We start from the raw sequence: 11895 nt of genomic DNA, 5'->3' as shown, positions 1-11895 counted from the left end.
AGCTAGTTGTGGTTTTGATGTACATTTCACTGATGACTATAGATATGGAGCACCTTTTCATGTGCTTATTGGCCATTTGTATCTCTTCTTTGAAGAAATGTCTCTTCAAACCTTTTGCCCATTTTTAAATTGTGTTGTCTTTTTATTGTTGAGTTATAAGAATTCTTTATATATTTTGGATACTAGCGCCTTGTGCACATGGGTTATTTTGAATATTAAATTATATAGTGTCTATGAGAGCGGCTTTATAAAATGTTTCAGAGGTGACTCAAACTAAGGCGATAACAAACAGTGAAGAAACAGATGTATGCAAGTTCCACGTCTGCAGGCGAGCCGGGACGTAACCTGCGCGTGGGGCTTGCAGCCGGGTATCCTCAATTTCCCCACCCCACCAAGCCCCGCCCTCCGTCCTTTGACCCGCGCCGTTTCCGGTTGGAGACGTGGCTCGGGACCGCCATCTTGGCAAGAAGCGAAGCGGCGGCGGCTCCTGTCAGGGGGGCGGCAGGTCCGGAGCGGCCGGTGCTCCCCTTCCCCTAACCCCAGCCCTCTGCCCAGTGCAGCCGGAGCGTGGGTGCGCCCCACCACCGCCGTCACCATGGTAAGACCCAAGCCGGGCTCGAACTCTCGGGGTCTGGGCCTCACTCGCCCCCTCTCACTGCCGGCCGGGCTGGTACGGGGACCAGAGGAGCCGCGCCCCTAGGGCCTCGAGCCAGGCGCCCTCCTCGGGCTCGGGCAGCGGTGTGGCCTACCCCCGCTCTTGGCCTCCGGGAGGCCCGAGGGAGTTGACGCCAGTCCCTCTGTGGTCGCGCCCTCCCCACACCCCAACCGGCTGGACTCTTCTCTAGACCCGGCAGCTCGGACGGGGCAGGGTCTTGGCTCTGCGAGGACCTTGTCGTCGATGTCCTCTGGGCTCTGCGCTGCGGACTTCGGCGCTACTGCCGGGTCGCTTCCGTGGACGCTTCGGCTCAGCAGCATAGGCCTCTCCTGAGGGGGCTTCTCTTCCTTCTGTGTTCAGCTTGTCTCTCATCCCTGGTGTTGGATAGGCCATTGATGTAGAAATACAAATGGGTTGGCGTTCAGGACTTTGGTTTGTCCGATTGGGGGAAATAGCATAGACCGGGAAGGAGTAACTTCTAACACTAATTTGTAGGATCCTGTGAGTCGAAATCGACTCGACGGCACTGGGTTGGGTTTGGTTTTTGGTTAGGGCTCCTGAAAACTTCGACCACTTTTATAGAACCTGCTTGTATCCATTTGTCTTTGTGACTGAGCGTACGCTGGGGGAATGTCAGTCAGTTACCGGAAGACAGGATTTCTGTCTTCAAGGCATTTATTGTTCAGGTGAAGAAAATATGTACGTGGCTTATGATTGATTAGATGTCTCACAGGACAAGGGGTAAAGGGCTGGGTGGGCCTTACGCTGAGACCTGTTACATAGACTTTAGTTGCATTATCTTTGTGCTCTCATCCATTGTAGAGATGGAAAAAATTAATGCAGGTGAGAATAGGACAAAACACGACAATGTTGATTCCACTGAATCTTGCTTTATCACTACTGATTTGTGGACATTGATGAAGTAGAAGAAATTAGTCTGTTCCAAACAAGCTACTGAAGAATTTTTTAGGGCACCTTATGCCTTTCAGTCTTTTAAAGGGCGTTTTTTTTTAATTCTTTTTTTGCCAATAGATTAATAATTTGCTTTAAAGCATCTTCCTAACTCCTTGAGGATGGCAGTATAATTTGGTGCTATTCATAGTAAGTGCTATCAACAATTTTTTAGGTGAGAACCTGGGTGGTGGTGGGATTCATGCTTGGGTTTTAAACCACTGAAAGGTTTGATTCATAGAACTTTTGTGTTACACACAAAATATCCAAAAACTTTTTTTTTTTTTTTCAATTCTACTAGGAGGCTTAGTATCCAGACAGTGATTTTTAAACTCCTTTTCCTTTTATGCACTGGAAGTATTTGTAGTGCGTTTTAGAGCATATACTTTTAATAGCAAAGTTAAAGCCTTGTATTATATAAATCAAATATAGATAATCTGTATAAAAACCTTGCTTGTTAAAAGGTCATTGGAACTTAGTAGTTTTAATTCACCAATAACTGAGGAATGGTAAAGCCGTAGGTATTGAGCATACAATTTTGTACAGATTTTGTAAAAATACATTTTGTATACTCAATAAAGTATACATTTTGTATGTTATTTTGACATATGTGTACATACATACAGTTGTGACCTGTTTAAATATTCATATATTTCTGAATTATTTGGGAATTGGCATGATTCAGATACCCACATATTTGTATATTCGGGAGAACAACTTAATCTCAGTCCATTCTGCTCTGTAGAGTCCTAAGACATTGGCATTATTTCTGTGCAGTGTCTTTGAATCCTCCTCCTTTATGACAGTAAAAATATCCAAATAGGGTAAAATTTTGTCCTTGTATTGTTAGGACTTCTTTGAACTAAAAGTTCTATCAAAACTTCTAAAAGTTGATTTTTTTTTTCTCAACATTTTATTATAAAATTTTCAAACATAAGAAAAGTTGAAAGGGCTTTACAGTGAACACCCATATGTCTGCCAGCTAGATTCTATAACCAGCATTTTACCCTCCTTGTTTTATCACACATTTAATCATCCCTCCATGCATCTTATTTTCTGCATTTCAAAGTAAGGTGCAGATATCTGCACATAAAAGTTGGTTTTGAAAAATAAGTGTTTCTTTTGGCTTTAGTTGGAGCCTTGGTTAAGAGCTCAGCTGCTAACCAAAAAGCCAGCAGTTCAAGTCCACCAGCTCCTCCTTGGAAATTCTGCTCCAGTCGACTCAGCGGCAGTGGGTTTGGTTTGGTTTTTGGTTTGGGCCTTAGTTACTGAAGTATATGCAGAATGCCCTAGACTACACAGTCTGAGTATATAGGTGAACAAATGCAAAAGCAGGTGGCTTATGATGGCTGTTAGAAAATGAAATAATGGGATCTTTTGATTGGATCTTTTTTCTAGTTTTTTGCAAATTAGTGAGAAAATATTCTTAACATTAGATAATGTTATAATCAGTTCTTTTTCTTAATAAACTTACATTTGAACGCATAAAGTTGTTATTTAAGTCTTTAATGGTAGCAAGCCATCTGTGAAATCTTTGCTTATCTACAGAGTGTTGTTCTTTTCTTATTTGCTCAGAATAGGCAGTGAGTAAACTTACTAGTAAACTTACTCATTAGGACCCTAGTGTTCCTAAAACCACTTACGGTGGTGGTTGCATTAAATAGAAATGATAGTAGATTCAGTTCCAAAAAGTCATTAGTTATTGGAAAGCTAGATTTGGGCCTTGCATAGCTAATCTAACGGTGCCCTGGTGGTGTAATGGTTAAGCACTTGGCTGCTAACCAAAAGGTGGGCAGTTGAAACCCACCAACGGCTGCGAGAGAAAATCCTGGCTATCTGCTCCTGTCAAGATTACAGCCAATCAGCCTGGTGCTAGGCTCTGCCAAGGAACACAACAGAGAGTCCCTGACTGAGGTGGAGAAGTGTGGAACAGAACTCAACTCACATAAAAAGACTAGACTTATGGTCTGACTGAGACTGGAGGAACCCCCAAGGCCATGGCCCTCGGAAACTATTAACCTGGAACTAAAACCATTCCCGAAGCCCACTCTTCAGACAAGGATTACACTGGACTATAAAACATAAATAATACTCGTGAAGAGTGTGCTGCTTAGTTCAACCAGATACAGGAGACCAAATAGGTGGCTCCACTCCAGAGGCAGGATGAGAAGGCAGGAAGGGACAGGAACTGACTGGATGGACACAGGAAACCCTGGGTGGAAAGGAGAGTATTGTAGGGATTGCAGCTAGTGTCACATGACAATATGTGTATAAAAAGTATAAGGGGTGAACTTGAGCTGTAAAGTTTCGCCTAAAGTACAATTAAAAAAAAAAAAGATACAGCCAAGAAAATCCCGTTGCACTGTACTCTGTCACATGGAGTCACTATGAGTTGAATCAACTCAGTGGCACCCAACAACAACAAGTGGGTAATCTGCACCTGCTGGGGGGAGAAACTGAAGTCTTGCATAGTAATAACCACGACCGTCTGGTCGGTTTGAACTGCTGACCTTTCGGTTAGCAGCCAAGTGCTTAACCCACTGTGCCACCAAGGCTCCTTTGCACAATAATAACAGATCCCAATTAAGCAATTATTATTTTTTGCCTTCTTCATAAACAGTACAGCAGCTGTACAGCTGTTCTTTATGTATCTTTTTTTAACTTGTTATTTGAAGGAATAGCAAGAATGAAAAAGATTTTCTTGAATTTACATTGATTTGCCATCTGCTTGTGGTGGTGCAGTGGTTAAGAACTCTGCTGCAAACCAAAAGGTCGGCAGTTCGAATCCACCAGCTGCTCCTTGGAAACCCTATGGAGCAGTTCTACTCTCTCCTATAGGATGGCTGTGAGTCGGAATTGACTCAACAGCAGTGGGTTTGATATGTCTTCAAATACATGTCTTTTTCACTGCACAAAACTGACAGTGACGTTGTCTTCTTATTTTTACTTTGGTTTCAAAATAAATGAAACATATTTGAGCTTTTTAGAGCAGAAAAAAGCATCCTGCCTAAGATTCAAGCCTTGCCTTTCTTTATTCACTCTTGTTTATTCTCTACAGTGGCTTTTGTTTTAGAACAGAAGCTTGTGGTAGGCTTAAAATCCTCCTGAATAAAATTTTTTTCAGGTTTTATATTTTGTGGACTAAATTTTATTAAAATCTTTTCTTTGATTTTATCTGTAGTCACTTCGTGTAAGTAGAGAAAACAAAATAGTTGTCTGTGATAATTGTAGAAACTAACCTTAATATCACAATGAATCCTATATATATCTATCATCACCGTGAAGGAGAAAGTGACTGCTTCATTCTGAAAGTGAAGAATGCTGAAGTTTTTAGAGGTTCAAGGAAGACCTTGATGATGTTCTCTTTAGTAATTCATGCATATTTATGGTGAATTATCACCCATCGTTCCTGAATGAACTTCAGTTACTATTGGGAATGAAGGGAATGTGACAGCACACTTCTCTCTCTCTCTCTCACACAGACACAAATATACACAATATGCTTTGGTTATGCAGTTTGGCTTCTAAACCAAAACCTGTTATGCCGTTAAGTTGATCCCGACTCAGAGTAGCACTGCCCCATAGGGTTTTCAAGGCTGTAAATCTTTACGGAAGCAGACTGCCACATCTTTTCTCCCGTGGAGCAGCTGTTGGGCTCAAACCATCGACCTTTCAGTTAGCAGCTGAGCGGCTTAACCACTGTGCCACCAGGACTCCTTAATTTGCCTTCTAACAGCTTAATATTCATATAAAAATATGGTACCAAAGTTACAACTGGAGCAATAGGCCTGAAATGGAGCTGTTAATGTAGTTTTTATTGCTGTACAGTTTTCAGATGTTTTGAAATACAGAATCTTAAGGATTCAAGGGTACTTTCAGTTTTATATAAACTGATCTGTTTTAGGGTTTGGTTTTTTTTTGTGCTTTAGATGCTGGTTTACAGAGCAAACTAGCCTCTCATTAGACAAAAAACAGTGTTTTGTGATCTTGGTTGCCAGCCCACATGCCAACACTCTCCCCTTCTCCACCTTAGGTTCCCCATTATCAACTTTCCTGTCCCTTCTGCCTTCTCATCCGTCCTTGCCCTTGGGCTGGTGTGTCCATTTAGTCTTGTTTTGTTTTATGGGCCTATCTGATCTTTGGCTGAGGGGTGAACGTCAGGGGTGAACTTCAGGAGTGACGTCATTACTGGCTAAAAGGGTGTTGGGGGGCATACCCTCGAGGTTTCTCCAGTCTCTGTAAGACCAGTAGGTCTTTTTTTTTTTTTTCTGTGAGTTAGAATTTTGTTCTACATTTTTCTCCAGCCCTGTCCGGAATCCTCTACTGTGATGCCTGTCAGAGCAGTCAGTGGGGGTAAAGAAAAAAAAAAAAAAAAAAAAACCCCAGTGCCATCGAGTAAATTCCGACTCATAGCGACCCTGTAGGACAGAGTAGAACTGCCCCATAGAGTTTCCGAGGAGCGCCTTGTGGATCACTATTTAGTTGTGTTGGATGTTTTAGGGATATTTTAAAAAACAACTGAGTGATTTACCAAAGGTCGCATAATTAATGGCAGAGTCAGGACAGAAACCTGATTCTTCAGATTTCTTTACCCAAGGAACTTTTGGATCTATGTAGTTAGATCTGGGTAGGAAAAGGTAGTTATTTAATCAAAAAACAAAAAATAGTATGCTCAAACCATGGTAAGTATTAATTAAGAGAAAAGTTGTTTGATGAAGTTCAACTTCATGGGGGAATTTTTTTTAACAGTGCTGGAGAGATCATCTAGCTTCTAGGCCCTCAATTTTCACACCTATAAAACAATCAAGGGCTCTGAAAGTTCCTTTCAGGTCTGAAAGTGTTCCTTCCGAAAAATGTAAAATAAAAAAAAATAAACAGCTTTATAAAGAATCATATGTCAGATCAAGTTACAGGAGGGAAATCCACATTAACTTACTTTTAGTGTATATAATACTTCATTTTTAAAAAATATTTTATTGTGCTTTAGGTGAAGGTTTGCAGAGCAGATTAGTTCCCATTCAGTAATTCACATACAAACTGTTCCATGACATTGGTTGCAATCCCCACGTGTCAGCGCTCTCTCCGTTGCCACCCTGAGTTCCCTGTTTCTACTCCTCTGGTTTCCTGCCTTTGATTTTGTACTGTTGTTGCCATTTTGGTCTCGTATAAATGATTGTTCTCAGGGGCACATTCCTCACAAGTGTTATTGTTTATTTCTTTGGGTGAAAGGTTATCTCTAAGAGTGGCTTCAGTTCCAAGTTAGAGGGGTATCTAAGGGCCATAGTCCTGGGGGTTCCTCCGGTCTCTATTGGACTAGTAAGTCAGGTCTTTTTTATGAATTTGGATTTTGTTCTACATTTTTTACCCAGTCTAACCGGGACCTTCTGTTGTGATCCCATCAAAGCGGTTGGTAGTGGTAGCATGGCACCATCTAGTTCTTCTGGTCTCAGGCTAGTGGAGGCTGTGGTTCCTGTGGTCCATTAGTCCTTTGGACTAATTGCTTTCTTGAACTTTTGGTTTTCTTCACTCTCCTTTGCTCCAGGCAGAAAGAGACCAATAGTTGTATCTTAGATGGCTGTTCACAAACTTTTAAGACCGCAGACGGAACATTGGCTTTATGAACTATATTATGCCAATTGACCGAGATGTCCCCTGAGACTGTGGTCCTTAGTCTTCAAGCCCAGTAACTCAGTCCTGCGAGGTGTTTGGTTATGTCTAGGAAGTTTCCATGACTGTGCCCCCATAGCCAAACCTGTATGTGTGTGTGGATGTACTCCTATATGCCCTCCCACACCTTGCAGGATTATATATGTTACAGTATTTACCTTATCTGGCATTTTATTCTTGTGTCTTCCCTTGCCTTGGTCATGTGCCGACTTGCCCCTTATTGTGTCTTGCCTTTCCTTCACCAGAGTTAACATGCATCTACTGTCTAGTTAGTGTTTTCCCTCCCATCCCTGGTAACCGTCAGATAATGTTTCTTTCTGTGTGTAAATCTTTTCTTGACTTTTTTATAATAGTCATCTCATAATATTTGTCCTTTTGTGATTGATTTATTTCACTCAGCATAATGTCCTGCAGGTTCATCCATGTTATGAGTTGTTTCACGAATTCATTATTCTTTATCGTTGTATAGTATTCCATCATGTGTATGTACCACAGTTTGTTTATCCATTAATCTGTTGATGGGGATTTAGGTTGTTTCCATCTTTATGTGGCAGTGAACATAGGTGTGCATTTATCTATTTGCATCACAGCTCTTTATTTCTCCAGGATATATACATTGGAGTAGAACTGCTGGATCATATGGTATTTGTAGCCTTTTAAAGAAGCACCATACCATTTCCATAGTGGATGTACCATTTTACATTCCCACCAGCAGTGTATAAGAGTTCCAGTCTCCCCGCAATCTCGCCAGCATTCGTTGTTTTCTGTTTTTTGATCAGTGCCATTCTTGTCAGGGTAAGGTGGTATCTCATTATAATTTTGATTGTTCTTTCTCTATTGGCTAATGATCGCAGGCATCTCTTCACATGTTTGTTAGCCATCTGAATGTCTTCTTTGGTGAAGCGTCTGTTCATGTCCTCTGGCCATTTTTTAATTGCATCGTGTCTTTATGTTGAGGAATTGAAGTTTTCTATAAATTTTAGAGGTTAGACCTTCGTCAGATATGTGGTAGCCAAAATTTTTTTCCTTTTTACTCTTTTGGTGAAGTCTTTTGATAAGTGTAAGCATTTAATTTTTAGGAGATTCCAGTTATCTAGTTTATTTTCTGCTGTTTGTATATTTTTTGTTACGTTTGATATTCTTCTTATGCCATATATTACAGCATCTAGCGTTGTCCCTATTTTTTCTTCCATGATCTTTATAGTTTTTGGTTTTACATTTAGGTCTCTGATTGATTTTGAGTTAAGTTTTTGTATATGATGTGAGATGTGGATCTTTTTTCATTTTTGTGCAAATGGACATCCAGTTTTGCCAGCACCATTTGTTAAAGAGAGTATCTCTTTCCCATTTAGTGAACTTCATTTGTCCAAGATCAGCTGTCCATAGGAGGGTGGATTTACTTCTGGGTTCTCAGTCCTGTTCCATTGGTCTGTGAGTCTGTGCTTGTTGGTGTATATGGTATTTTAATTGGTGAACATTTGTAAACAGATGTGAAGAGAAGCTTTATTATTTTCAGTCATTTGAGGATACAAATGTTAACTTTAGAGCAGAATAAATACATCTTGTTTAAAGGCGACCAGACCTTCCAACCATGTTAATATCTCTAACACAGGGAATAGAAACTTGTATCAGCTGTGTGGATCTTGTGATTGTGGTATCTTTTGGGTCTGGTGGCACAGTGGGTAAGTACTCAGCTGCTAACCAAAAGATCAGTGGTTTGAACCCACCGGCCACTCCGTGGGAGAAAAATGTGTCAATCTGCTTCCATAAAGATTATATCCTTGGAAACTCTGTGGGGCAGTTCTAGTCTGTTCCATAGGGTTGCTATGAGTCTGAATCAACTAGACAGCAGTAGGTTTGGTTTTTTGGTTTTGGTGTTTTGAGGTTTAGAGCCAGACTTAGAGACAAAGGCATAAACAAGGCCTGACCTCTTAAACTACCAGGAACCAGTCGTCTCTAACTCATGCCGATCCCATGTGTGTCAGAGTAGAACTGTACTCCACAGGGTTTTCAGTGGCTGATTTTTTAGAAGTAGATCGCTGTGCCTGTCTTCTGAGGGACCTCTGGGTGGGTTTGAACCTCCAGCCTTCCTATTAGCCGAGCAAATTAACCATTTGTACCACCCAGGACCTTTTAAACTACCAGCCCCCTAATTCATGAACATTTAATTTACAAATAACCCATTTGTATACATATAGTTGCCGCTGCTCCGCTCTTTCTAAATTACCATTGCTTTTGAATCTCCTGTCTATTTCTCATGCTCAGCCTGAGACCCTTTGAACCCGTAGCATCTTGATTGCTCCTTTTTCTCCCATCTTACCTTATCTTTATTTAGTTGGGACTTATTTTATTCCTTCAAAATCTCGTAAAATTCTAAGTGGGGGCATAAATTCCTAGGGCTGTGGTTCTCAACCTTTTTTTTGTGGGGGGGAACTCTATAGGGATCACATTTATAATATGCTCCCATTTATTAGTAATCTTTTTCACTCATAAAGTGATTCTCTGTGAGCCATTTGTGAATTAATTGCTCTAGGGGTTCTATGAATTCCTTGAAATCATATGGAAAATTTTATCGGGAGAGAATCCATGTTCCTTACATGATTATCAAAATATTGACAAACTTATAAATGCATTTCTGGTGCTGTTTTACGTTTTAAATATATGTGGTATAAGTTACATGGTGCTGAGGCCCTGGATAAGTAAAGCATTACTGAAGAAGAATAAAGTGGGAGGCCTCACACTACCTGATTTTAGAACCTATTATACTGCCACGGTAGTCAAAACAGCCTGGTACTGGTACAAAAACAGATACGTAGACCAATGGAACAGAATTGAGAATCCAGACATAAATCCATCCACATGTGCGCAGCTGGTATTTGACAAAGGCCCAAAGTTCATTAAATGGGGAAAAGACAGTCTGTTTAACAAATGGTGCTGGCATAACTGGATATCCATCTGCAAAAAAAATGAAACAAGACCCATATCTCACACCGTGTACAAAAACTAACTCAGAATGGATTGAAGGCCTTAATATAAAATCTAAAATGATAAAGATCATGGAAGAAAAAATAGGGACAACGCCAGGAGCCCAAATAATGGCATAAGGAGAATACAAAACATTTCTGGCAATGTACAGACACCAGAAGAGAAACTAGATAACTGGGAGCTCCTAAAAATCAAACACTTATGCTCATCCAAAGAATTCACCAAAAGAGTAAAAAGACAACCTACAGACTGGGGAAAAAATTTTGGCTATGACATATCTGATCAGCGTCTAATCTTTAAAATCTACAAGATACTGCAGAACTGCAACAACAGAAAGACAAATGACCCAATTAAAAAATGGGCAAAGAATAGGAACAGGCACTTCACCAAAGAAGACATTCAGGTGGCTAACAGATACACGAGGAAGTGCTCATGAGGAAGTGCTCATGATCGTTAACCGTTAGAGAAATGCAAATCAAAACTACAACAAGGCTAGCATTAATCGAAAAAACAAAATAATAAATGTTGGAGAGGTTGTGGAGAGACTGGAGCACTTATACAGCACTGGTGGGGAATGTAAAATGGTACAACCGCTTTGGAAATCGATTTGGCACTTCCTTAAAAAGCAAGAAATAGAAGTACCATACAATCCAGCAATCGCACTCCTTGGAATATATCCTAGAGAAATAAGAGCCCTCACACAAATAGATATATGCACACCCATGTTCATTGCAGCACTGTTCACAATAGCAAAAAGGTGGAAACAACCTAGGTGCCCGTCGCTGGATGAATGGATAAATAAATTAGAGTATATTCACACAATGGAATACTACGCAGCGATAAGGAACAGTGATGAATCCGCAGAACATCTCACAACATGACTGAATCTGGAAGGCATTATACTGAGTGAAATTAGTTAGCTACAAAAGGACAAATATTGTATGAGACCACCACTATTATAAGAACTCAAGAAAAGGTATAAACACAGGAGAAAACATTCTTTGATGGTTACGAGGGTAGAGAAAGGAGGGAAGGAGAGGGGAATTCACTAACTAGATAGTAGACAATAATTATCTTAGGTGAAGGGAAGGACAACACACAATACAGGGGAAGTCAGCACAACTGTACTAAACCGAAAGCTAAGAAGTTTCCTGAACACAACAAAACACTTCGAGGGACAGAATAGCAGCGACAGGGATCTGGGGACCATGGTTTTGGGGGACATCTAGGTCAGTTGGCATAACAAAGTTTATTAAAAAAAGGTTCTGCTTCCCACTTTGGCATTTGGGGTCTTAAGAGCTTGCGAACGGCCATCTAAGGATCAGTCAGTTGGTCCCAGTCCAGCTGGAGCAAAGGAGAATGAAGAACACCAAAGACACAAGGAAAATATTAGCCCAAGAGACAAAAGGGCCACATAAATCAGAGACTCCATCAGCCTGAGACCAGAAGTGGTCTCAGAAGGTGGTGCCCGGCTGCCACCAGTGACTGCCCTGACAGGGAAAACAGAGAGTCCCTGACGGAGCAGGAGAAAAGTGTGGTGCAGAACTCAAATTCAGGTAAAAAGATCAGACTTAATTGTCTGACAGAGACTAGAGGAACTCCTGAAGACATGGCCCCAGACTCTGTTAACCCAGAAC

General features: G+C 40.9%; 1 protein-coding gene across 1 annotated transcript in view; it reads left to right on the top strand.

Moving 5' to 3' along the window:
• The first annotated feature begins 466 nt into the window (after positions 1 to 466).
• ARCN1 (archain 1) overlaps positions 467 to 11895 on the top strand; it is a 30612-nt gene continuing 19183 nt past the window's right edge. The window contains exon 1 of the mRNA XM_010597916.3: positions 467 to 598. Within this exon, the coding sequence (XP_010596218.1) occupies positions 596 to 598 (3 nt within the window). The 5' untranslated portion in view covers positions 467 to 595. The remainder of the gene's footprint in view (positions 599 to 11895) is intronic.

The sequence above is a fragment of the Loxodonta africana genome, chromosome 15, assembly GCF_030014295.1.
Source record: "Loxodonta africana isolate mLoxAfr1 chromosome 15, mLoxAfr1.hap2, whole genome shotgun sequence".
In the NCBI taxonomy this organism is placed as follows: domain Eukaryota; kingdom Metazoa; phylum Chordata; class Mammalia; order Proboscidea; family Elephantidae; genus Loxodonta; species Loxodonta africana.
This window is presented reverse-complemented; position numbering and strand designations above follow the sequence as displayed.